At 37.7% G+C, this 26,997-nt stretch overlaps 2 protein-coding genes across 4 annotated transcripts in view; both read right to left on the bottom strand.

Annotated features, from left to right (window-relative positions):
* Positions 1–896, bottom strand: part of PLEKHS1 (pleckstrin homology domain containing S1) — a 20,733-nt gene extending 19,837 nt beyond the window's left edge. The window contains exon 1 of the mRNA XM_049810491.1: positions 847–896. The gene's annotated coding sequence lies outside the window, so the exon portion shown is untranslated. The remainder of the gene's footprint in view (positions 1–846) is intronic.
* Positions 879–26,997, bottom strand: CASP7 (caspase 7). Of its 3 annotated transcripts, XR_007507295.1 has the most exons (8): positions 24,949–25,204; positions 8,703–8,851; positions 7,685–7,813; positions 7,011–7,186; positions 5,377–5,515; positions 4,096–4,745; positions 2,469–2,584; positions 879–933 (listed from the first exon to the last, which is right to left on the bottom strand). XR_007507295.1 is itself a non-coding variant. In XM_049810492.1 (7 exons), the coding sequence occupies exons 2-7, from the start codon at positions 25,059–25,061 to the stop codon at positions 4,522–4,524; spliced, it is 930 nt and encodes a 309-aa protein (XP_049666449.1). In that variant the 5' UTR covers positions 26,968–26,997; the 3' UTR covers positions 3,151–4,521. The 3 variants fall into 3 exon arrangements, 2 of the variants coding, with proteins under 2 accessions (XP_049666449.1, XP_049666450.1); XM_049810492.1 differs by lacking the exons at positions 879–933; positions 2,469–2,584 and adding an exon at positions 26,968–26,997 and having other exon boundaries at positions 3,151–4,745; positions 24,949–25,061; XM_049810493.1 differs by lacking the exons at positions 879–933; positions 2,469–2,584 and adding an exon at positions 25,255–26,961 and having other exon boundaries at positions 3,151–4,745; positions 24,949–25,061.

The raw sequence follows: 26,997 nt of genomic DNA, 5'->3' as shown, positions 1-26,997 counted from the left end.
CCCTGCTATAAGTGAAAATGACTTCACTGCAAATTTAGGTGCACTGGAGATCTTTGCAGAGCATTGCTGCCTGTATTTTTGTTGTTGTTAGTTTTGGTTTTTTTAAGGAAACCTTTGCAATTTTGCCTTTTTGGGAAAAAGATTTGTTGTACAAATGCTATGACAGACTTTTATAAAATTTACTGCTAGGGTTTTCACCTATTGCCTACCATAAAAAAGAACAAAAAAGCAACTTCCAAAACTAAAAATGACTGCACACAAAGTCAAATTGTTAGTGTCAATAGCAGGGGCACATGCCTGAGGTTGCAATGAAAGGCAATGTAATATTCTTTTCAATGTGACTGACAGAGTCACCGTGACTGGCAAATGATACAGGTCTTGCAAAACAACGTTCCAAGAGCCTGTAACAGGATAAAAGTCTCTTCTAGGTTTCAATAAAAGTCAAGATTTGCAGGTGGGAAGATAAAAACCTGTGAGATTACAGTTGTGCTATCTCACTCTGCATTTTGGGAAAAAGTTTTTAATTGTTGCATTTAATTGCCTTTTCTCTTCAATGGAAAGCAACATTTTTACACAGGTTATGTCTAATTCAGAATAGACAATGCCAATTCAATGATTATACCCCCTCAGATTTTTGTATTCCTGGCATTAAGAGACTTGATTGCTTTCAACCTTTTGAAAGGCAATGAGGCACTTCAGTAAAAATGCAAATAAAATGCTTCAAATTATTAAGATGTAGGCTAATATAAAACTTCAAAAATATAATACCAAGATAAGGAAAACAAACTGTGTTAATACTTACAGGCAGAATGTCTTTGTGATGTAGGAGGTTTTAGAGAAACACACCTTTAAGTATTTCCAGATAACCTGTATTGTGTCCTGCAGCAAAACATGATGTGTCCTTGCCCTGTATCGTGACTGCCTTCTTATAGTCTGTGTATAAATACAAACACCCTGAAATATGACCCACAAGGAAATTCCTGTTTCTGCCATGGGAAGCAAATAAAAGACTGTTCTGAAAGGGGAATCCAGAAGATTAATATTCACTTACAAGCAATGAAAAAATATGCACATTTGAGGCAGCCATGAATGTCTCCCATGCAGAAAAAATGCCTGGAGACAGCTTGTTTTTGTTGGTTCAGCTTTCTAAACAGTCCCTTCATTTCCCCTGAGCTGTGTCTAAAATATAATATCCACCCATGACTGGAAGATAAAGCAACTTTAAGAACCCTAAAAGATTGTAAAATACTATAAAATGTAACCAAGTTCAGAGTTAAAGGACAGCATTTACTAAAACATACAACGGTGAAGGAGGATTTCTCATGCTACCTATGTAAAGACAACGTACTTTCATTGTAGGGTCAGCGTCTGTCTTGGTTATAGGTGAATTATTTTGATTCATCCAGCATATCAATAATGATAATGATTTTACACACTGAACCATTTGGCTAATCCTGCAGATGGCAAGGGAATTGCTTTTAGACAGAAAATAGTTATAAATTTGATCAGGAAATAAACTAAAATGCCCTACAGCTTCACTATTCAGCTACCTACCTGCCCTTGCTCAAGTGAAAGGGTCAGGCTTCCTTATTCTGAATGGGTTCCTTCAGGTCTTGGGCTGGCACAGCCCTCAGCATGTAAACATCACCAGTTAGACATGATGTCTGTCAGTGGGAAGTTTTCTTCTTAAATAATTTTAATGTTTTTTTGACATGATCTAAAGCAATGCTCCATCTAGCAGACACAGTGGTCCCCACACAAGGGAGTTTTTCTCTCTTTCTTTCACTGCTACTCTAAATTATCTTTCCAAGTTGCTTTCCTCTCTGGCAGTGTCTTCGGGTATTTTATGCTGATCTTTGTATATTTCATATACTAGAACTAGTCCAAAGGTTGTTTAAGATTCAGCCTCAACTTCTTCCTTTCATTGTAAGTCAGCAGGTAGAATTGCTGTGCTCCTTTGTGCCACACTATCATCTTTTTCCAGGAAACCTTTGGTCTACCAGGAGACCTCTTGCAAATGTAGAGTGCCTTGTTAGCTTGCCACATTAGAGCACTGAACAGCTTCAAGTAACATTACTACTCTGCCTTTTTTCTTAGACAGAGAGCTACCATTTCACCTATTAGTTGGAAATTCCCAAGCTGTGCTTACTTAGTGTCTGTCATGGTAAATGTACAACAAAATCTGATAAAGACCTGCTCTGTCCACCTTTTTTTTTTTTTACTTTTAGACACTATGTCCAATAGGGCAAATAGTTTTTTCCTACTGACAGAGGAAACTCCCTAATATTAACTCCTCTGATTCTTTCTCAGCACTCCCTTGTAGACTAGGGACTATTTCTGGTAATTTTTATATTTTCCCAGTGCTTTTATGCTAAGACAAATTCGCTATAGCTTTCTTAAAAATAAAATATCATTCTCAAAGAACCTCTAAGAAAAAAGCACTACAAAAAAGGAGGTGTGCTCCTTACCTGTTATGCTGTTACATTCCTTGGCATTATATTAAAAACTTAAATGACCTGTTTCAGAGCCCCTACTTGCTCCTTTTTTGTTCCCAAGGCTCTCTGGCTTCAGAGCTACAATGCATCTGAATAAAAGGATAGTTTTGGAGACAGGGGAATACTGTTAACAGAAACTTAAAAACAGGCTAAACCTTAAGCAAATAAACACCAACGAACTATAGAGACATGAAAGAGCTTCCAGAGAAGTAATGAATACTGAAATGTTGACTGGACACTTTTCTCACAGTAAAACAAGAATATCTCTAATGCCAGAAAATAGTTTAAGATGGAGCTATTTGCCAGAAGTAATAAGAAGAACATTTTCATATGAACTGCTAGACCACTGTACAGTTTACTGTATAAAGACATTTTATACACAGGGCAAGATTAAGCACTGGTAGGTCAGGATATTTCCATTAAAATATTTTCAATAATTTTGCTTTATTGTAAGAGAGGATGTGGCCTGCCTAATCTAAGTCACCCAATGCCAGCTTACTTTTCTAAACTACTTTTCAACTGACACTGTAAACCTCATCTTGAAAAGATGCTGAAGACCATCTGCATTCTTGGCTGAGAAAGGTTTTGGGATGTATTTTAGTTGGTTTTCACTTCACCAGATTGAGTGACAAACATGCAGATATTCATAGGAAATTTAAAAAAAGGTCTTTATTGATTTCATGCTCAAGATGTCCATAAAACAGTCATTTATTTAATTCAAACAACTGTAAATTTGACTTATGAAAAAAAAATGCCTCACTATGCCACAGTATTTGTAAGAAAATAAACTTTATAATTCGGTAACTTGGCTTTAATAGTATGCACTTATTTTCTTAGAAGATTTCAAAAGAGTATAGAGTACATTAACTGGGAAAAGGGTGAACAATTAACCATTTATCAGTTTAAACAAATCACTAAACTTACTTTTTTGAGCTAGCTACCAACTTTAAAGAGAATATAAAAAGTAGGAATATAAACATCAGTGACATAGCTCCAAAATACAAAATCAAGACTGTGCAGTAACTAAAAAGGCACTTCTGGTTTCTGATTCAAGTAAGTATTTCCAGTCTTGACAAAATTCCTCACAAATAGAAGCTATATCTAAACATACATTTGTTACTGGAACATATAATTCTATGATTTCAACATTAAATTTTAATGTTTTATAACAAAGCCTTGGCATTAACTTTCTGTTGGTTCAAAACTTCTGAATCAACAAGCAGACATTTTTATTTCTGCAAGCAGAAAAACTGCAATACCACTGTTTCAGGCTGTTCTGTCAGTTAATTGTCATTTGCAAGGCAAAAATCTTTACAATGGCACTTTAATAAGGCATCATCCAATTACAGTTTGCCAATCTTTTACAAAGATTTTAATTTTAATTTTTCTATTTGTTACATTTCCATACTACTCAGGCAAATAATCTACAAATATTGATTTTTTATTCATTTTATGCTAGAGTGATACCTAAGTAAATTGACTTCCAGATTAAGCACAGAGCAACCATTAGTCTTAATTAATAATGTTCATAAAAAGGAAATATATTAGACTAAGAAACACCCTTTTAAATTGCTACAAACTGTTTCATCACTGGACATACCCATAATATGATGGTCTTTGCAAATTTCCGAGGAAGTCATAGTTCCATGAGCTAGCAGTGAAAGAAAAGATGGAGTCTCATGATTAATTTTTTTTGTTCTTAATTTACAGTCTGTTTTCTGGAATAAACCTTTATGGGTCAGGTAGCTGACTCTCAGAACATCTTCAGTAGCCATAAACCATGACAGCCACACTAAGGGAAATCAAGATACAGTCATTAGTATTAGCTGTCAGGCTGGCCCACAACATTTATTTCTTTTTTAAAATCTTGCATATTGTCCATCCCTCAGATACCCCAGCTTATACAATATAAAAATCTAGTGTAATTACATTTCTGTTATTAAGAATGTGTTACTCCAGTTTATATCAAATCTCTACCCAAAACCATATCCTGATCTTTCATCACTGGCTTCCTTAAAATACACTTTCAGAAGTAAAGTTCCTTAGTGAGCATAGAGACCACGCAGGGAATCTGCTTCTTCTCACTGAAGCGTGGATCATCAGACTGTGATTCAAAATTTGTGGCAACCACATAGTTGACCCGTGTGAGGATCTGCATGATCTCAAGTTGTTTTCCATGCTCATTTAGTACAGAGCACAGAGACTGCACAAACCAGGAGCCTCTTCCAGGATTCCTCCAGGAGTAATAACCTTACAGGGAAGAGATCAGAAAGTACATGGGGTTATTTTTCCTCTTTTTTCTTATTATCTTGTGCTGAAGAATAGAATGGCAGAGAGACATGTACTAATTTGTGTGAAAGATTCTGAGCAAAGAGTAACTGCACACACAGAAAGTTTAACTCTTATCATTTGTGTCATATATCCTACTTCATTAAAGTGGAGAATAATGTGTATTAGCTCTCCAGACCTCACACTACTCAAGTACCATTCTGCATTTGGGAAAGTGCAAGAAGAAAGATTTCATGTTTTTCCTCTCTAAGAGTAAGTCCTGTGCTCTAACTGTTCCTCTTCCTGCCTTCATCACATATTCAACATACTCAGTGAACTAGGATATGGAAGGCCAGGATTCCCAGAAAATAGTAATGCCTTTGCAACCTGTAATGTCTGTGTCTTCTCACCTGCCAAATCTGGGCTTTCTTCTGTTTCTGCTATAGCTAGTATAAAAGGGGTGGATACAACACACTGGCCCAACATGCAGTGGGCCTTAGTGTTTTGTCCATCAGTGTACAACGTATCATCAATGAGCATCAGTCTACAATCAAGTCAATATGAGTGATAAATTTTTAGTCTTCTATCCCCACCCTGACTCCCTTTTCTTTACCTGGCACTGTGGAATACGCAAACAGAAAATCTGCTTCTACTGGGATTTTGTATCTCGGATTGGCATCTGTTTCCAGAGTGTCATTTGCAGGTCCAGAGTCAGTTTGTATACCTTCATCAAATTCAGAGCCTCTGCATGCCTGAAAGCAGTGAAGACAAAGAGAACTTGTCCAATAAGGAGAAACGGTGTTATAAAAATAAATATTAATTAACATTTTTTAATGGATACAGTTTAAGCAATACTTTGCATGTATTAGAAGCAGAAATGCAATTCTGGGAGACATCTAATTTTCAGTGATAAACTAGCTTACCCATTTTAAAATATACATCCCGTACAGTAAAGAGAGTTAATGGTTTTGCAGGCTGTGGATCTCAGTGGATTGTCAAAGTGCCAAGTCAGCATTAGCTTATTCTAAGCATGATTAATTTTACTAGTCTAGAGTCATCCAGTCATCCTCAGCACTCAATTATTACATAATGTCTTTTGCAGTGTGACTTCTGGACATTTTCTTTACAGGCGACTACACATTGTCTTTGGTTCCTGACATGCATTGCTGTAGCACTACATTTCACAGAGTAACAAAATCACACCCTGAGACCATCTAGTCCAATCCCCCTTCTCAAGCAAGGACAGCTACAGCAGATTTTCAGGACCATGTCCAGCTGGGTTTCGAATATCTCCACAGACGGAGACTCTACAGTCTGGGCAACCTGTTCCAGTGTTTGACCACCCATTTCAAGCATATTGCATTTTTAACATTTTTCCATTTCTCTCTTTTATTCTTAATTTCCTCTTAATCATGTGGTTTTGCTAAAGGGCACACTGGAAACACAGTCCAGGTTGGTAAGTTTCAGCTCTCGATCAGTAGCTTTGACTGACAGCTCTTGCAAAAAAATAGCAGTCTGATGGGCTTAGTTGGTTGCCTTTCTTAAGATAACTTTAAAGGCAAAAAATACACATTCCAAACCTACAATTAAAAGAAACATCACTTTAGTAGTATCAAGAGCCTAAAATAGACACAGTTTTCACTTTGAGGTTGAGGATTAATTGATGGAACAACCTAGGGAAAACCACATCTGCTGCAACTCCCATATATACATAAAACTATGATAAAAAAAGTGCAATTCAGACCCATGGTATGTCAGTTTATACTGTTTGAAACAGCTGTCTTTAAAAGCTTAAGTAATATACAATTAATTATATGCTAATGCAATAATGCAATATAAATTTTTAGGCTGCTGAGGGAGAGAGAAAATATTTCATTTAGCGGAATGCAGTGATTTGTAGAGACAGCCTTTATTCAAACAGGCCTGGACAGTCCTCAGCTCTGTCTACACAAGAGGGAGTTTATCTTTCTGCTTTGAAGTTTATATATTACCAAGCATAAGGAGAAACTATGTACAAAATTACAATGACAATATGTTCTTTACATCTGTGAATCTTGTGTATAAATTATCTTTTAAAAACAAACAATACAAGTCACCCATACTCAACTTCTCTCAACACATTTTTTCACAAAACCTCCAGCAAAGTTCAGTAAGTTAACCTACAGGGCTCTTCCAGAGCAGACAACCAACATAGCATGTTTTCCTCACTGCAGCAGTAGGATATTATATTTACCTTAGGGCTATTACCTGAATGAAAAATAATTTGGGTTTGCCTATAAGGCTTTTACACTTGTCTCCTCTGAATAGCGCAGTCAAACTCTTGATAGCCATGGGTCCGTCAGTGCCATAGATGAGGCCTTCCTCCCCATGGCTTAGAAGGATACAGGCAAAACAAGCAGCATCACTGTGATTCTCCTCAGCAGCTACAAATCAAATATGTCTTAGCCAAAAGGAAGCAACATTTTAAATTAAAATTATATTTAGCAAACACAGTTTTCTGAGACTACATATACATTGGGCCTATACTAAGAAGGAGTGGATAAAGATGATACAACCCACTTTTTAGTAATGTGGTGAGTACCTTGAATACATGAATGCATCCTTCACTTGACTCCAAGTCTAGCCCACAGGAGTCAACAGGCTGGACTCTTTATCTAATATGACAAGGCTCTTCACCTAATACACAGGACAGGTGCTTCACCTAATATGACAAGAAAACTGTATTTCTGAATCGATGTTGGCAGAAGAGGTGGGGAATTAAGCCTAATCCATTCAGAAACTTAATCCTTCTATACAGAAAACTGTATGTAGTGGGGCCTAAGCAATCTGTTCTAATTTGACCTGCCTTGAGCAGGGGATAGATTTGGTGACTTCCAGGGGTCTGTTCCACTCTAAATTATTCTATGATTCTAAATTTTTACCTTGCTTCAGTAATTTTTCCATATCATCACGGCTTCGGTCATTGTATATGCAAACATCAAAACCTAAGTTTCTAAAACTCTTAGCTAGATCTCCAGCATCTTTGTCAGTGCCATTGCGTGTACCCATTCCTGCCAGAAAACAAAGAATATGGTTGATTGCACATTACACAATTCAAAATAACTCACGTGTTCAAAGGTAAATTTTTAGGTTTATAATTAATAAAACTAAACAATGTCATGGTGACATGATTTTAAAACAATCCTCTAACAGTATTCTCAGCATTGAGAACAAATTGTGAGATTTGTTTTAAAGCAAAATAACACAAGGTTCAATGTTAACACCTATCTTACCCTGAAAAATGTTGGCATGCCTCCAGCACCTTGCAACACAGGACCTCTATGGATGATTCTATCTCTTTTTGGTTATGCAGTGTAACATATGCATAAAGCACCCCAAGACAAAACTGTTGAAAAGAGTCCCTATGATACCCACATAAAAGAAATTAATGTAAATTCTTTGGAGTAAACACTTCATTTAGTGTGTTTGCCAAGTGTATAGGAAAAGACCTATCAGGTTGACTATAACACAAGTATCTGTCTGCTTTGAAAAGATACATGGTCTGAAAAGTTAAATGCAGGAGTGTAAACAGAGAACAGCTACAGCTATTAGCTTTTGTAGCTCATAGCTGTAGCTCAGGGACAAAGAAGATATAGCATTGGCTGCAGATGCCAAAGTTCAAATTTTAACAACACAGCCTTAAACTGTGGGACAAAGGTTATTTTGAAGTTGGTAGAGCAAGGTGACATGCTCTTTGAAACATATACTGCAAAGAAGCTGCAAAGAGCTGCTCTAATACAAGTGTTAAAGAACGGGAATAAATTGTAGGAACAACTACTTCTCAAAAAAGATTAATACATTCATTAAAATTTCATGTCCTAAAAATAAAATATTTATTGCTTAATGAAAGTATAAAAATTCTAAAGTCTGTAATGAGTATCATCAAAGAAATAACATTACCTGTTTTGTCTTCAAAATTTTTGTTGTTTATAATAATACATTTGCCAACTTTCTTGTAGTCCATATTATACTGGAATGTGGGCGTAACAATTCGGTACTGATTACTGAGAGAGGACTTTGGCTGTTCTTCTTCTCCATTCTTCTTTTTTCTAGGTGAACCAAATGAAATTATTTTCAGTGGCCAGTCACATGCAGTGTGCCTATTTATCTTAATTCAAACCATTCAGGCAGCCCTACCCGATGTTCCTTCTTCTCTAATGTTTGTTTTCTTCTTTCGTATTTCAGATCAAGGCATAAAGATCTTGTGATTGCCATGAAGTGATTATTGTGATTGGATTCTGATAATGGTAAAACAACTCTAGAGTGATCTGCAGCCAGCACTAGTATACCCAGATCCCACAGATAAAACAAATGGCCTAAACATGAAGTCAGGCTGACAGTAACCTTTTGCAAACTATGGTTCCGGACATATTTCACTTTTACTATAAATAATTCATGGAAGGACAGACAGATCTCCCTCAATAACTATTCCAAGCACAGGAAGATATGCAGTTTACCCAATGGCACGATAGGATTTGTTTATTGAATCATCATCGTGCCTAAATTTTCTGAAGATTAAGACAGAGCAGTAGGTAGTTTCTACTGATAAAGGTTACAGATACAAACAGGTCATGCTAATTTGGTCTGCCAAACAGCAGTCTGAACCTATGCAAAAAACTAAGCACATTTTAGTGTAATCATCAATACCTGAACCTCACTTAAAAAACCCAAACCAAACCAAACCGAGCTATAAATATTATCTGTTAATATGACTATGTACTGACGCTTCTGCAGAAGTCTTAGACTGGATTAGAAAGGGATGCAATTTATTCTCATTGAAGTATTAAGAACAAATCAATTACAGCCAGCATGCACACCTGAAGTACAAGCACGAGGAACTCAGCAGTACTTGCTTTTAAAGGTGGACTTTTTGGTCCAAGCAGGTGGCTTCAAATGTTGGCAAGATCTCCTCAAGCAGAACTGAAGCCAGTGAGAGCCTATAAAGGGTCTGATTAAACCTCAGAACTATAAACAAGCTTTGGAGCAAGCCCAGTTAAAAACAATGCTCAGGAAAGGGCAGAAGAAGTTATGAGTACGTCTCTTACTTATTTGGTCCAGCATCCTGCTTCTAATAGTATTTATTGCTGATGTCTGAGAGGAAAACATAACCTACTTTTGCAGCACAAATAACTGTATAATACAGTTTGTTTTTAACAAAATAGATTTTTCCCACAATCTTGATTAATATAAGTACTTTCACTATTCTCACTCTGACATCTTTCTAAAGAATTACCAAGCTATTTGCTTCAATAACAGCCTGTAGACATGAGATTGCTGTGAACTGATTAAATGTTTAGGTAATCTACTTTCTTACCTTCCTGATTTAACGACTGTTGTCTTTCAGCTTTGTGTCCTCTTTTTTATTACTAAAGGACAAGACTAATTGTAAACTACAACAAACCTTCCCCAGATGATTCATCGTGTTTAAATGCTACTGCAATTCAATTTTAAAACAGCTTCTTTGAGTGTCCTCTCTGTTATAAAGGGCCAAATCAAATAGCTGCAGCTGGCAGGCTTTCTCTGTACTCTTTCTGTATGTGACCATCCTAATATCATCTCCTCTCTTAGACTTCTCTTAGAGGCTACAAAACAAGGTATTGAATCATATCTACTTGAGGATTTTGTCTAATAATCTGGAAGTACAGTTTTTCCTGGCAAGTCGTGAGTATTGGTATTCCCCTCACATACTGCTTCTTGAGGGCTCTGGGAGCAATAATTAAACATGCTTTGCCTCAAGAAAAGATTTTAACCATTTTAAAGAATTATCCACAGCTGTATGATGTTAATATTACATTTGACTTTCAAAGAGGTCTTGGATTCTTATTTTAGCCTAAAATTCCCCCTGGTCCTACATCACTAGACAGCTCTCTGGCAAAGACAGAAAAAAGAATTTCAAAACAACAAATAAACACTCAGGTCAATGAAGAGGCTAATTTCCTCAGTCCACACTGGATTCAAGTTTCTACAGATTTACCTGGCTTCACTGACTTCCTGAAAAAGCTGTATGACTAACAATGGCTGTTACACACAATAGGATATTTTCAAGGGAATTATACACAAATTTCTGTTTATGTTCAGCCCCTGAACAGTTGTGAACACTCGGGACAGATCCACATGAGCACCATGGTATCATGTTTGCACTGTCTGCTCTGCTAAAATGCTGGAAGTAATCTAATTCTAGTCCAGAAGTACGTAGCCATGTTACCCCACAAAAAGCCTCACTGAAAACAGCAGCTAGGGTTAAGTGGCATAATAATGTAGCCACACAACTTCTCTGAAACCACTTCACTTCTGAGTTCAATAGTTCGTACTCATTCATGCAGAAATACTTGGGAGTTTAAGGGATGTAGCTACTACTGCTGGTATTCCCAAAAGTATGCAAGAAGCTCTATGCCAGTCAATGTCAAATGTCACAGACAAGCCTTGTCAGCATGGTAGCACACATAACTCTATCATTTCCCCATTTCTTTACAAAGGATAGTATATTTTTGTTCTAATGATTCCTTCCAAGCTGATCAGGCTAATGAGATATTAAGCAATCAGAGCATGCTTTGTAGGGTTACGCCTACCATTTCTTTACTGGCAGACAACAAAAAGTTCCAGAAATCTTTTGGTATCTGTCCAAACTGAACAAATAAGGAAGCAAAGGTTGTGCAGTATACATATCCTGGGCCTGCAGTCCAGAGAGAAATAGGTTTTTTGAAGATTCAGTTTTCTGTGCCAACACAGCGCAATATAGGAATTGCCTGACTGGATTAAATTGATAGTATAAGGTGCAACTCTTCAGTTTCAACAAGCTAAATCAGACCTTGTAATAATGACTAATAAAGTAATAAATATGTAATCATTAGTCCTTAAGGGAAACGTCCTGTCAGTGACAGGCTGGCTTATGACTGAAAGCCTAAAGCTTTCCAGCTAAATATTTATTTTCTAAGCTTTGAACTGGACACATGTTAATATAAATGTTTACTGCTGTTGTTCTTACTAAGATTTCTAATTACCATATTTTCCAAAAGGGTTTCTACAGGTTACTTACGTGCTGTTATAAAATGTTTTAAACTATTTGCCCTCAGTTTTATTTCATCCTGCTTCTCTGACATCCAGTGTCTTTAATTTCCCTCTTTTGGGATTCAAACCTGCCCAGACTAAATAGAAACTTGAGTTTTATGACTGTTTACTCTTTCTTCAGCTTTTAATTACAACTGTGCCATAACTCCTCACTCCGCTAGTGGTCACTGATCTTTCCCTTAGACAGAAATATTCTGGTTATCAGTGCTCTCACATATTTCATGTTCTGTCCCTTTGGTCAAGAGTTCAGCAAAATTGAAACTCCACTCTGGCACCTTCATATAGCTTGCACATTTTCACCCTTACTGTGTTTGTAAATCCATGCCTTAGGCTTGACAAGAGTATGTCTGGGAATGTGATTTCATCAAGTCTAGACTTAACCATTGTCAACCCTGGGAAAATCATTATTATCAACTTCTCACTTTTCATATATAAAATTACAGTTACTCATACTATTTATCATTTTGTTATTGAACTTTTAAATAGTAAAGGCCAAGCTTCTTACCACCATGAGCGGCTAAAATTCTGTCAAAGTCAATGGAGATACATCACTTGCACCAATAGTGAACTCGATTGTCTAAACTACTTATCACAACAAAGTTTCTTTTCTGTTACACTTTGGGTAAAATATGATTTCAGTATGTAGGGATATCAAGATTCAAGGACAAAAATATCACTGTTAACATTTAACTATACCTAAAGATTATTTTCAATAACAATTTTACTGAAAGCAGTGCCTCTTAGCAGCTGCCATTTCCTCTCCTTTGGCTTCCTTTCTACTGGCATCATCCTGCACTTTCTTTGCTACCACATCTTAGTATGACACACCAACACACTAAGAATCCATGTGCAGGAGAATCTCTTCCTTGAGTGTTGCAGTCTCTCATCATCTCTTTCACCTGCTATAGCCAAGGTCTTGGTCTCAGGTCTGCCAGCCCTCCAGAGTAACAAGTATTTCAGTGAGAACCAGCTGCTTAACTTAAAGTGTAGTGTGATTTATTTCCGTGGGGAGGGTCTTCACTTCCCATCACATTATGTAATTAATGCCAGCTGTGTAGTCTGGTATTGCCTACCTTTGTGCAAGGTGCAAAGGCCAGTGACTGTAAAAAAACCTTCTGCTCTAAGCAAGCTGGTCTGCTGTACTATACAGACTCCCCTTGGAATAGTACTAGCTGGCATAGTGCAAGAAAAGTTCTTAAGGGAAGAGTGGAGGAAAGGGAAACATTAAGAAGAAAGTGCAATCTCTAAGTAGAAACAGTTATACCAATCCATTTACTAAACCTCAACATTAACAATGATTAAAAAGAGGGTGATAGTAACTGACAGCCAATACAGCTCTTCTGAAAACATGAGCTGCTTGGCCTTAAAAGCAATGTGACAGCACATGGAAGAAACAGATCTGCCTAGAAGGATTAGATGAGTAAAGACAAATTTTAGAGTCATCGCTTCCCAGTCACAGGATGGGAGGAGTTTCCTGTTTGGTTTTTTTTCCCGTTTGTTTGCTTTTCTAAGAGGAAATTAATGTGTCAATCCAAATAAACTCTAAAAATGATATTAGAGACGGATATCTGGGCTTTGAAAACAGCTATAATCCCTTTCTCTCCTAGGAAAGTTAGGGACTTTTGTTGCTGTACTGAAAAATATAAGCAGATAAAAAAATTCTACAATTATGATACTATTCAATTTAAGGAAGTTGACATTCAGAGGTGGGTGGAAAAGGCTAAAGTGATTACATTAATTTCTATTTGAAGTACACACACACAACAGACGAGAACTCTGTCTTGCTTTATGAAGTTCAGTACATTTGGGCTTTACTTGATAAGGAATATCACAGAACATTGTGGTAGTTTTTACCCTGGCACGCTTCTTTAATACAATGTGCAATCATATATCATTTTTGAATGACTGATAACAGGTTTCTGTTAAAAAGAAAATTTGCATTAAAAAAACATGCTATCTTTACAGAACACACCACCTCAGGATCCCTTCTGGAGTCCCCATGCTTTTTGACATTGGAGAACAGTTTTATTCTAGTTTCCGTCACGTTGTCAGCCATTCTGTTGACTCTAGGCAAGAAGATTACAGCAGTGGTACAGTGACAAAGTCCTTAGTACAAATCTTCTCAGGTAATCCATCAACATCCACCGGAACTTTCATACACTTAATGTTGTGGGATGCAAGGTATCTTAAACCTGCAATGCTCTTTATTCTATTACAAACAACTGACATGTTTCCCTCATGACTTTTACATTTGGGGATCTCTTTATAGGCTTCATTTGAATAAATTCCCCGTTAAGTTACAATACTGTGGAGTAAGTGTACGGGACGATACATTAATTTTAAGACCTCTGAAGAAACTTACATAGCCTCTATTGCTGATTTAATTTTATGCAGGTTGTGTAGCAATATGATGCTCTTTCTGTCTAAAAACCCCCACTCTTTCCATTATTGCATGCACAGTATAAATGGCATTTGCAGCTACTGCTCATCACAAGTGCTATTTTGCTCTCCTGGGGAAAAATCCTGGATTGGATTTATTTTTTAAAATAGGTAGTTAAAGGATAGATAGGAAAAAATGAAAATGCAAAGAGGATTGTGTTTGAATTCACAAAGCATCACCAAGCTATGTGTAGTAAAACTGAGTCTGCTGGAGACCAATTCAGAGTTATTCTTCCAAAAGAAGTGAACAGGAAACAAAATTAATAAATTAGACAATCAAGGTTCAATATTTTGTTCTATGTTTCTACTTTAGTCTCAATAATTAGGGGTCTATTCATATGTCTGATGTTTTCTGATTATTATGCATTAGTATGTCTTACTCCTACATAACCTTCTCTCCAAACTGTCAGCTTTAATACTTCTATTCAGCTTTAATACTTTTATCCAGTCTAATTTCACCATATTTAGTACACCTCTAATTACTGTACACTCTCCCCTCTTTGAATTTTTTTTCTCTTGAAACCTATCGGCAATAACAAGCAAAAGACACTTGTTAAACCTGACTAGAGCTTTTTAGATCTGAAGTTCTTTAAGGCAGACTCTTTGTTCTTTGTCAGATTCATTTTGGTAAAGTGTCACGCAGATTTAGAGCTGCATGCAAATAATAGATTATCCTGTTGCCTTTTCCCATTAATATTGCATCAGGTTTGCAGAGCAGCAACATTTCTGGACAAGAAGAATGTGTCATTACTTGAATTGTCTTTTATAAAAACTAATATTCCTTAACTGTTAAAAATCAGAAAGCACAAATTATATGGGATAAGGACTATGAGTTAACCATAAGGGCTAGTCCAAATACTAAAACTGTATTATACTGCATTTGATGGTGTGATCCTGGGTCACACACCGAAAAGGCAGCATGCTAGAATACTAAGTCAAGCCTACAATAAACACTAACAGGAGCCACTGCAGAAGATGTTGGCATTTGGGAGATCTCAGTTCTGTTTCCAACCTGACTGTCACTTGCTATGGCCTGACAAACATTTTCTCCTGAATATACTCCAATGGCAGGTGCAATTTCCATCTCTTTCTTTTCAGACAGAAAACACCTTACCAAGGACTCTTTTGAAAGAGGTTAAATATAACTGTAAACCAAGAAAATAAATACTATCCCTCACAATCTTTTTTTAAACAAAGGTTACTCAGGCTTCCAAATTATGTGCCAGTAGATAAACTGAAAACCAGCTTAATAGTTGAAGCAAAAATGTCCTGAGGAAAAAGTGTCAATACTAATTATGTAGGAGGAAGTTCAAGAAAATACTGCATACTTTCAATTTCCCTACTGAAAGTTATTAGCAAATGACTGCCTACTTTGATAGACTAGCACCAAAAAAATAACCAGTCCTTAGAAGGCTATTTTTAAATATGCTCCAGATAAATGTCAAAAGAAAATTTAAAAAATTTCTAATATTAAAGTCAGAATCTTTTCAACATAATAGAAAGTCTTAATTTAGAAGAGACAAGAAAAGTAGTCCTAGAAAACTGAACATAAAAGTTCCCCCCAAAGCATCTAAACATTTTACCTATATTGCTTACTATGGCAAGGAGGTGTCTTACACAAAAGGCATGAAAACTGGCAGTTGCAATTTGGAATAGCAAACATAAACAACACAATACAACACACCCCCCCCCCCCCAACATTAAAACACAAAACCCAGTCAAACAGTCCTAGATTTCTGTTCCCTTTAATGGTCTTGTTTTTTCTGTTAAAGAAATTTTAAATCATGGTGAAACATGCCAGACTGATAATACTGGAGTCTAAAATTCATATTTATCAATAACTTAGAACGTCTGTGCAACCCTTGCATCTTCATATGCTACTCTGCTGAAGTGCCAAAACCTTGACAGTCATATTTGGAAGGAATAAAGGGAAATGGCAAGTGTCCTTACTCAAACACCACAGATCCTAATGAATGCACCCCACTTTCCTTCTGGGAGCAGGTCTACTAAAAGGAACAGGACTAGTCAGACAGTAAAATAATGCCTGTTTGTAACTGTTCTCAAGATCAGGACCATAGTAATTATTTAGCCTACAGCTTCTTTTTGACCCACCAATTAGTTCATGACTTCTTAAGGACATCTTTGGAATTAGATCATCAGCTGACTAAACAAAGCCAGTTTAAAACTCACCAGGGTCAAAGCCTTTTGCTTGAATGAACCTGAAACTAGGAAGCTAATGGAGACAGTGCCTCTTGTTTCTTTGGTTTTTTTGGAAACCCATGTCCCAAGCCCTCCTTATAACTGTAAACACACTAATTTTGAAAGGAAAATATTGCTGTAGCAGTCTTGAAAGAAAGGAGTTAGGTAAACAATGGGATTATTTCCTTGAATTTATAAAGATAATAATAGAGCTGGGGAAGGCCTAAGCTACCATTAACAAATTCTTTGCCCATGACAGGACTGAGTTCATTCATCCATTAAACCAGTATATTAAAAACCTACTTCTGTTCTTACTATGACATATATAGCAGTACTGTTACAGATTTTGCAGAAAATTCGCAAAATAAAATGCTTTAATTTTTTGAAAGAAATCCTGGTATTTCCCTAAATTTCCTGTAGCATGCAATATGACCTCCAACAGTAGAACACAAGTCATAAAAATATTTATTAAGATTATATGCTAGCTATGCTTTACTCAGTTAACTTGATGGAAAGTATTAAACAAACAAAAATGGTCAGCTGGGGGGATAAGTTCTGTTATCTACTAAGAGACAGTTGTGCTCTAGATGGAGAACCGAGTATGAAACCTGCTTCTGCTATTGAATAACTTTGGGAAAAATAACTTCAAATCTCTTGGTCTTAGTTTTTCCATTACAAAATGAAGCCTAAACAAATTTATTTCATAAACCAACTGCAGATCTCATGGCTTCTTTCCGGGGGATAGTTGTGTACAATAAAGTAGAGAAGGAATTTAAAATCCACTATTTTGTACATCTGTACAATGTTTACATCCAGAGCATGTGAGGTAGCTTATTGCCACGTGCCTCCTGGAAAAAAATGCTTGAAACTAAGGCATTCTTACTGTCCACTGTGGAGGTTTACAGCGTATCTCAGTTCAGCAACAAATTCCTGTCTTTGGTTACTGCACATTAGCTTCCCTGAAGAAATAAAACCGCTGGCATCTGCACATGGTTATTTAACGTCAACTGTAAACATGACAAGGTTGCAGTACACAGAATATGGCATTTCCCCAAAGTATATTATAGCTCTAAAGGCCTCTGAGACCTCGGCTTAACGGTCAAGATATCAGAGCTTATCACATATCAGCTACTCAGCTGAACTACAGCAATGGCTATTGATACGTTCCTTTGAAACCACAATCTAGAATGTATTAGCTTGAATCACAATAAGGCCTCACCTACCACAAAGCTTCACAACTGCAAGTCTCGGAGATAAACAAAATCAACTAGTAAGCTGCAACATGCTAATTGCACTAACTGACCCATCTGAGTGTGAACACACTTTTCATTTGATCTCTTGCAAAGCAAGCCACAAACCCTTATTCAGCAGTTCCTACAAACTTTCAGCTTCTGTTTAATCTGCAAAACATCTTTTAGATTTATACTGAACCTTTTTTTAAAAGATCCATTTATGGATCCATTGGATTAATTTATGAATTCTTTTCTTCCAAAAAGTGCCTCCTATCTTCTGATCTTCCATCACCTATGTATTTGTACAGTACACTACATATTTGTATAGTACAAGCAATTGTCTTTCAACTTCAGTTAGAGAAACTAAGGACATTTTAAATCCCTCATTATAAGATACTTTTCAGATCCTGAGCTACTCTTTTAGCTTTTTTGTCTCATTTTTGTTTCAGACCCTTCTCCAATTAGGAGGGAGAATCCTCTCTAGGAACTTGGAAAACAGAGAAACCCAGTGCAGGACAACTGGAAACTCAGTGTGTAATGAAAGCAGTTGAGCTGTTTGAAAGAGCAAGCTTCAGACTACAACTTCTGGCATACTTTGTATGTTATATATATCTTTGCATGTTATATATATCTTTGGAGTTCTGATAGTTACACCTAAATATGTCTTCCTCTCCTTTTAACTGCATATTAGTGATGGTCTTAACATAATTCAAATCAAAACCATGGCTGCAATTTTATTTATTACATACAAATGAAGCAGACAAAGCACACTGGGGCTAAGCCAGCTGCACTTTGTAAAAAAAAATTTCAATGCAGACTATTATGTCTAATGTTGTCCACATTTCACATCAATTAAAAAAAGACAAGAGGGAAAGAAAAAGAAACAGTATCAGTAAAGTAGCAGTATCCTAGTCTTTGTGCACTTAAAATATTAAGTATCATTTACAGCCTACATGGCAATTTTGTGGTGTAATGCCTGCAGCAGAGAGGACCAAAACAGAGTAAGTTCTAACTCTCAACTGTCAATTTGTAATTCATCTTCAGCTTCCTAATTAGTTGCATGGTATCTGCTGTGCAGGCCTCACAATATTGCATGCAACATAATATTCAAATGGTAAAATTTTACAAATCAAGAATATTGCTTGCTGAAAGGCTTTCTGCTCATTTCTAGAAAACCTGCACATACATGGGTGTTCTGGAAGCTGAAATTTTGCATGATCATATCCTAAGTAGTATAATGTACATAGGCAACTGCCAATTACATGAAAAAAAAGATGAAGCCTCTCTTATCTATCATAGGTACTAAGAGCAATTAACAGGTATATATATTGCTATATGGACTGCTTGGAAAATGATTCAAAGTAAAGCACCCACCCCCCCCCCCCAAAAAACTATTTCTCAGAGAACACTCTGGCTAGGATTAGCAATTGCAAAATGCCAATAGAGTTATAATTAGCTTGATACAAGCGCTGCAACTACACTCTTTTAGGGTATTCATTCATGAGATTTCCAAACAGGTGTCAGAGAAGGAAGGAGATAAATAACATTCTACAGTACCTTGGCTCATCATCAAATGGTACTCCACACTGCATCTGAAAACAGCTTCAGCTTGTCCTCAAGAGCAAGTCTAATCTTCTTTGCTAATGCTAGGAGCCCACCATGCTCAGGGTTACATTGGAGAGTGAAACAGGATGCTCTCTGTGTTCAGGCCCAAAGATTCGCATGTGTCAGCAGTGGGTCACGCTGGACTTTTCTATGGGGGCTATTCAAACCCTCATAGCGATCACCCTGCAAGCTGAGGTCATGCAGGCCTGATCTACCTTTGCTGACAAGCGGAAAACACACTCCCATTGCTCTGATTCTATCACTGTTCCTATGTAAGAGTGTAGGAAAATACAGCAGATCTTGAGATGGAGGTGGGACAGCAGACTTCACTTTGTAATATGTCTTTCTTCCTTCTCTCAAAACCTGATCCACCATTACTACAATATTTACACAATGAATATTTCTCAGAAAATAATGCAAAGGAACACGCACAGTTTACAAAACCTCTTTGTATTCTAATTCATAGAACTATTTCCTGTATATTTACCCTTAAACAGTTTTGGTTTATTATTAATTTGGCTTAATTTGGTTTTGCTTACTTTGAAAGCTTAAAAATGACACTACCGAATAGCTTTCCTCCAAATTTTGTATGATGACAGCCCAGAGTTTGCTGTAATGAAGGAAATAAATTACTACACTGAAAAGGAACTAGGATACTTGACTCACTGTTGTGATTGCTACAGCTACAGTTCATGGTTAACCCAGTGTTTGCTATGCTTCACAAGACAAAGTCTCTAAGGAGAGTGGAAACAAATACTGACTGTGAATTAATGAGTTCTTATACTTTAGACTAGACACTATTTCAAGACACTTGGGCATTTCCTGTACGGTACCTCCAGTCAGTGTCCAAGGGAAAGTACAAGCACTGACCACAATTTTCACTAATCGTTAAATACTCCTGCAGTGTTCTCCAGGAGTTGAGTGCCAGATCTAACAAAAACTGCAATAACAAAGAATGAAAAAACCACCAACCTCTGGCTTAAAAGAGAGTAATGAAAATGAAACATCTATGTTGCTCTTTGTTAAAATCTTTTTATTGTCTTTGTAGAAATTAACTTTAACAGACTATGGATGTCAGAACCTATTGCTTCTGAAATTTTATGTTCAGCACTTTGGGGGAAAATACACTGATATTTATTTAGCTTGTGCAAAGCAGAACCCACAAACGCCAAACAAAATTAAAATTATATTGTGCTAGACTTTGGAGTTAGGATAGTAAGAGAAAAGATCACTACCCATTTACAGGACAGACTACGGCACACAGTGATTTGCTTAGAGACATAAAGGAAATGTGAGGCTGAACCAAGAGTTTAGTTCAGACCTCTGAGTTGCAGCCCAGAGCATAACTTCAGATAATGATTCATCAGCTGTTATTTGTTTTAAAGTAACTTGCTATTTTTATTCTAAGGATAAAAGAGATACTTTACTTAGTTCTGTAATATTCTGTCTCTGAAAAACCTGTAACAGAACTGCATTTTTAATTTTAAAACTGTAAAAGTTATGATAAAGAAGATGAGGTATCATTCAAGGCATCATCTGGATTTGAACATGTTAATTTCAAAGCAAGAACAGCTGACATTCATGCAGTGGAGGCCAATACGGTTTCTTTTAAGCATATGGTGCCAGCAGTAGTACTTTTTCTACAAAGCAAGCAATTAATTTACAAGATCAGTGTACTGTGTTTGTGTGGCAAGGTTTTGGTAGCAGCAAGGCTACAGGGGTGGCTTCTGTGAGAAGCTGCTAGAGCTTCCCTGTATCCGACAGAGCCAATGCCAGCCGGCTCCATGATGGACCCACCGCTGGCCAAGGCTGAGCCCATCAGTGACAGTGGTACCTCCTCTGGGAGAACATATTTAAGAAGAGGCAAAAAAACTCCCAGCAACTGCAGCTGGGAGAGAGGAGTGAGAATATGTGAGAGAAACAACTCTGCAGACACCAAGGGCAGTGAAGAAGGAGGGGGGAGGAGGTGCTCCAGATGCCAGAGCAAAGATTCCCCTGCAGCCCATGGTGAAGACCATGGTGAGGCAGGCTGTTCCCCTAGTACAAGTAGTACTGTTGGTAACTACATGTCAGTGTACCCTACAAGCCTCTCAAATTCCTCAATGGGATTTTCTTACAATATATTTCATGTTTCTGCATTAAGGGCACTACAGAATCACAGTTTAAATTGTAACTAGGTATTTGTAAAAATTCTTAAATATATATTTAAATTATGTTTTCTGTTTCCAGATAAGAAGGGGAATATTGACTGTAAAACAAGACAGTAGAGCTGGTGTAGAGAAAAAGTAACCTGAGACCAAATAGTTCTATGCAATTAAATTAGAATAAAACTGGTACCTAGATACTACTAACAACCACCCTCTTCTGCATTATGCTTCTTCACTGAAGCCCACAGTCATGGTTATTGACAGCGCACGTGTGAGCCTACCAAGCCTTGGGAATTTTTAGATGGAGCATTTTAAAAAACAACAACTTAGGAGTAAGACAAATTTTAGCTTTGCTTAATACAGTGGAACCACAATTTTATTCCGTTTCATGTTACGTATGTTTCCTGGATGCTAAAATAGGTTTGCTGCTATCAATCTCCCTAACAGAGTTCCCCACTAAAAGACAAAAGATACCAAATGAAGATATTAAATCATCCTGTGGAGAAGTGAGAATATTTTTAAGGCCTTGAAAGTGTAACAGAAGCACATACAGCACAGAAAAGAAAAATTTTTATGGGAAGAATTTTATTAATTTCTAACTATGACATAAAGAATTAAAATACATGTTTGAAATTCTCAGCTAAATCTTTGTTTAACCACGTTTTAAAATTTTGTTGTGCACAGGCTTGCCAGAGTGTATCCTGCTATTTCTGCTTTCTAAACCACATATTTTTGCTCAGCTGCAACTCTCCCTAATTTTTGTCCCCATGTTTGGCAATAAACAAAACTGATACCCTCCTGCCATCTAGTGGCTAAAAAAAAACCCTAAACCAAACACCACCAGCAGATGCTAATTCAAAACTTACTTCTTTCAACTCTTTTCCCCACCAAACAGTTTTTCCCCACCAAACAGTTTTTCCCCACCAACATTAACTACGTACTAGCACTTTTTCAAAGAAAAAGAAATACACAGAAGATAATTTCCCTAAACTGGTGAAGCCAGAAGAACCTGCCCACTCCATGGCTTGTTCTGAGCATCGTGGCCTCCACAGTAAAGCAGGCCCACAGACTTGTCGGAGAGAAATACACTGTAGTGAATAAGATTTTCACTTATTTCTACTTACTGCTCTTGCTAGATAAATTTCCGGTCACAGCCAGAGAATGGTGACTTGGAGCTGTGAAGCTATTAGAAACAGCTGGTCTTTCTGTAGAGCTCTGAATTCAGTTTCTCACTACCCTGTTCTCTTAAATGAAATCTAATGGGCTTATTTAACAATACAAATTACTTTTTTACCAATTGAGTTTATGTATTTCAAGCAATAAGTGAAAGTACTGCACAGCTGGTAAAAACTGGGTTGCCAAAACAAAACAAAGAACCATAAAATTGTAGTCAGTCTAAAGTTTTCTAGACATCTCATTTTACAGCTATTAATTTCACGTTGCCAAAATTAAGCCTTGGCAATCAAGACATAGAGCCATGCTGGTTCCAGCTAAAAGTACATTTAGCCTAGTATCTGCTACTGACTAGTAATGAGTTTTAAGAAAACAAACAAAAGAAACTGGATATAGAATATATTCTCACAGAAACGGGATTCAGTAGCATCTTGCACCAAAGATTTTAATGTCAATATTCCTACTGGACTTTCCCTCCACAAATACATCTAATCTTTTCTGAACTCATCTAAAATCTTGACATCTGCATATCTTGTGACTTTAAGTTCTACAATTGCATTCTGCACTGTGTGAAAATTACTTCTCATCAGTTGTTTTAAACCTATGGCATGAACCTTTCATTGGATGTGCCCTAGATTTCCAGTGAGGCACAAGGAACGATCATTCTCTAGTCACTGTCTCCTCCATTACAGTCATGATTTAAAATCATATCCCATCTTCCTTTATCGTCTCACATTCCTCTCCTATCTTCCTTCAGGCCAAAGAGTTTTTGTTTCAATAAGACAAAGATCTTGTCACTGTGCTTGGATTTTTAAGACCTTCGCTGTCAACCAGCTCATTCCTCTTTAGGCAATCATCACCTTCTTCAAGAAACTCTGGTAGATTTCTCACTTACTTTTTTTCAACAAAATCTAAGTTGAATCTTCCCAATTACCTCATATTTAATTTGAGCAATTTCTTACTTCTAAAGAAAAATGTTTCAAATTGTATCTTCAAGGAGTTCCCAAAAGATGAATGCCTCAAACTGATGCATAGCCAAATTATTTGAAAAATTTCTTATAGAAAAAAGTGATAGAAATGCTGATCATTGCCTTCCCTTCAGGAATTATTAACTTTGAGTTGCATAATTTAATAATAGTATTAGCATATTGCCTCTTATAAAGAAGACCAATTCAGATATTAAACCACACATTTTATAAAGTTTAAAAGAAACCTTTGAAAAATGTTTGGCAAGATTTAGAAACAAATGTTACATTTTCTATTTTGCATTACATGATTCTGTTAAAATTATAATACACATAAGAAAACATACTTGAGGAATGATAAAATGAGACAGAGAAAGCAAAGTGATTTGCTTAACAGCACATCAAAAGTCTTCTAAGACTAAAGCATCTTCACTTCTCTCACAGATTTGTTACCCCCATTAGACTCATAAGCAGCTAAAATAAAATTATATTCTCCATGTACTTTCTCTGAACTATACTGTTCACTTGAATGTGAATGTCCAATAGTAAAAAAAAATTAAAAATCAAAACCTCTCTGTAAATCCAATAGTCTTTGTAATAAACACCTCAAATTAAATCTCTCTAAATCCATTAAGTTCAGAATGTGAAGTAGCCATTTGCTGACATTCAATAGTATTTGTAAATTTTGCATGTTCATTTTTCATCTTTTTCATTTTCAATCACATTTATCTAGTGTTTTCAGGAGTACAGACAAGCATTACATAGTTCTTGCTTCCTATACATTTAACAAAATTGAGTTTATGCTTCAGTGAGACTACTATGTTTTAAAATTAAAGGCTTTTAATTTATTCTGTAATGGGTTACATCTCTAGACTCAGTGAGGCTTCTTTGTGCTACAACCTAGATGGCACATCCAGGCTTTAAAATAACTTAAATAGTCAGCAGGGGATTCCAATGATGCAGGAGATTAGCTGAGCTGAATGCAGTAAAACAGGTAATTAATGGCATATTTAATTCTCAGCTCCACCAAAGGGCAATGTTTAAGATGAAGGGCTATAACTGATGCTAAATGAACTTAGTGGTCTCTTGACTACCAAATAAAGCTTATGGGATATGCTGTAGGTCTTGCTATAGGGAGATACTATAGAGAGATGCTCTAAGGTACAGACCAGATACATTAAACCTATATAACATAAACCATCTCCCTATCTAGACCATCCATGACATTGCGGACATGGCAAACTGAACACCAAAATCGCATTAGAAGGGTAGCACAACAGCCAATACAACAATAACAGGAATAAAAGTAGTAACTTACTTTCCCAAAAGTGAGAATCTGCTGCTTCTGTCTGGCTTTGCATCAACTACATCACCGTGATCTTCATCACCTCCCTCTTGAGTAGAGCTATCAACATGCTGATCTCCTGACATCTACAAATAAAGGTACAAGAATGTAAGTGTCCCTCAATGAACTCTATCATTTTAGAAATACTTCTATAAACCAAACCATTAAATGAGATACATGCGGGGTTGTTAGTCTGTTATACTGTATAATGTATAATACTTACCTTATATAATACTATACCTTACAGTATAACTTACAGTTATACTGTATAATACTTACCTTCAAGTAAGAGTGGCTATAGGTTTCTGGCCCTGAATTAACATGACATTGCACATGCTCAGCCGTCTGTATTACCTTGTGGCAGTTACCAGAAGTGACTTGTCTAATACCACTCTCAAATATGCAGATAAGAACAAAAGTAAAAATTATTTTACGGGGAGAGATCTTATGACTAATTCGCAGAAAATTTTTCATGGTCTGGAAAGAAGTAGGTTGGGAAGAAGGCAAGGACAACTAACATCAAAATATTTGTAACTGCAATCCTATCCAGTACTGAGACACCAAAAGAACTCCTGTGTTTTCATTTGCATATACACAGTCAGTTGTGCATAAGAGAAAAACCCCTGTATTACCTTCCATGGATGGGATCTTAGGTTTTCATTTCTCCATTTTGTCTATATCAACACTTAATATGAATTTTATATTCTTCTAATGATTAACTAATATATGTGTACAGTTGTTAGGAAAAAACCCCCACAGTTGTGAAGTGTTTCTTGGAAATGAAAAGGTATTTTCATTACATGAAGCAGCCTCTTACACGAATTGCTGTATTTCTGTCAATTTTTTTAACCCCAGTGTAAGCTTGGAACATCTTCACTCATCTCAAAAGCGACACGGGGCACCGCTAGACAAGGCAGACCTGACCTAGTGACTTTTTCCTGACAAAAAAATGGTCTGTCTCTCCTCTTCTTCCAGGTACTGAGCTGCCCACTGAGGAAGTTTATTTAGATCATTAAGCCAGCAGAAGACGACAAGAAGAGAGGAGTCATTTTTCTGATAGCGCAATGACCCGCACCAGCTCAGCGGAGGCCGAGAAGGGCAGTGGAGAAGCAGCGCAGGACCCCCACCTTCGCTGGCGGTGGGATGCGCTGAGCCACCTTCTCCAACTCCAGCTCCAGGTTTTCATGAGGAAAACCAGCGGCCATTCTTGCCCCTTCCCCGTATTTAGGCAGATAAAACTTGCTTTGATAATACATTTACTCAGAAAAGCACATGTTTACACCTAGCTCGAAAACCGCCCTGGTGACCTTGCCGCAGCTCGGAGGCCGCCAGCTAGGCCCTGCGGCTCCCCGGCCACCGGCACCACCCCAGCCGGCGTCCGGGTCACTGACTGGCGTTTCTGAGCTCCCCGAGAGTAACAGCAGGTCCCGAAAGCTGGGTTCTAGATTCGGCTTTGACAAACAAACACATCTTTTCCAAAACGTAAGGCTCAGAGGGCGCGCAGGCCTCGGGTGGGCAGTCAGGCGGCCGAGGAGGAGCGAGGAGCGGGACAGTGGGGGGAAGCAGCCCCACGCCAAGGAAGACGCAGCCCCGAGTGGAGGAATCCAGCACCCCCGACGCTCCCAACTACGCGCACCGCAAGCCCCGCCGCGAGGACTTCTGCCCTCGCTCGGGACACGGTTGTGTAGCCGGGGCAGCCACCCGAAGGGCCGCCCAAGCATCCCGTGCTGAGGGAGAGCCGCTTCCTTCCACCCCTCTGCCGCGGGCGTCAGGTAAGGGCAGCGGGCCGGGCCCGCGGGGTTAGGGGGGACACGACACAGGAGGAGAAGGCGCGGGCGGGCGAGCGGGAAGGCGGCGGCCGGCTGAGGGGAGGGCGGGAGGCGGGAAGGGAGCGGCGCGGAGCGGGCTTCCCTCAGGCGAGCAGGGAGGGCGCGACGCGAAGCGGAGGAGCAGGGGGCCTGGGAAGGAGCCGGGACCGCGGCCGGGGCTTGCCTTGGCGCTGGGCGCTGGGCTCCGGCGAGG

The sequence above is a fragment of the Accipiter gentilis genome, chromosome 9, assembly GCF_929443795.1.
Source record: "Accipiter gentilis chromosome 9, bAccGen1.1, whole genome shotgun sequence".
In the NCBI taxonomy this organism is placed as follows: Eukaryota; Metazoa; Chordata; class Aves; order Accipitriformes; family Accipitridae; genus Astur; species Astur gentilis.
This window is presented reverse-complemented; position numbering and strand designations above follow the sequence as displayed.

What these genes read in the sequence shown, in the direction of transcription:
- CASP7 (XM_049810493.1), bottom strand. Translation starts at nt 25,449, where the DNA reads ATGAAAAATTTTCTGCGAATTAGTCATAAGATCTCTCCCCGTAAAATA. An exon ending in ATAGCCACTCTTACTTGAAG is followed by an intron (nt 25,062 to 25,254) that starts GTAAGTATTATA and finishes CTTTATTTGTAG; the next exon opens with ATGTCAGGAGATCAGCATGT. An exon ending in AGATTCTCACTTTTGGGAAA is followed by an intron (nt 8,852 to 24,948) that starts GTAAGTTACTAC and finishes TGGTTCACCTAG; the next exon opens with AAAAAAGAAGAATGGAGAAG.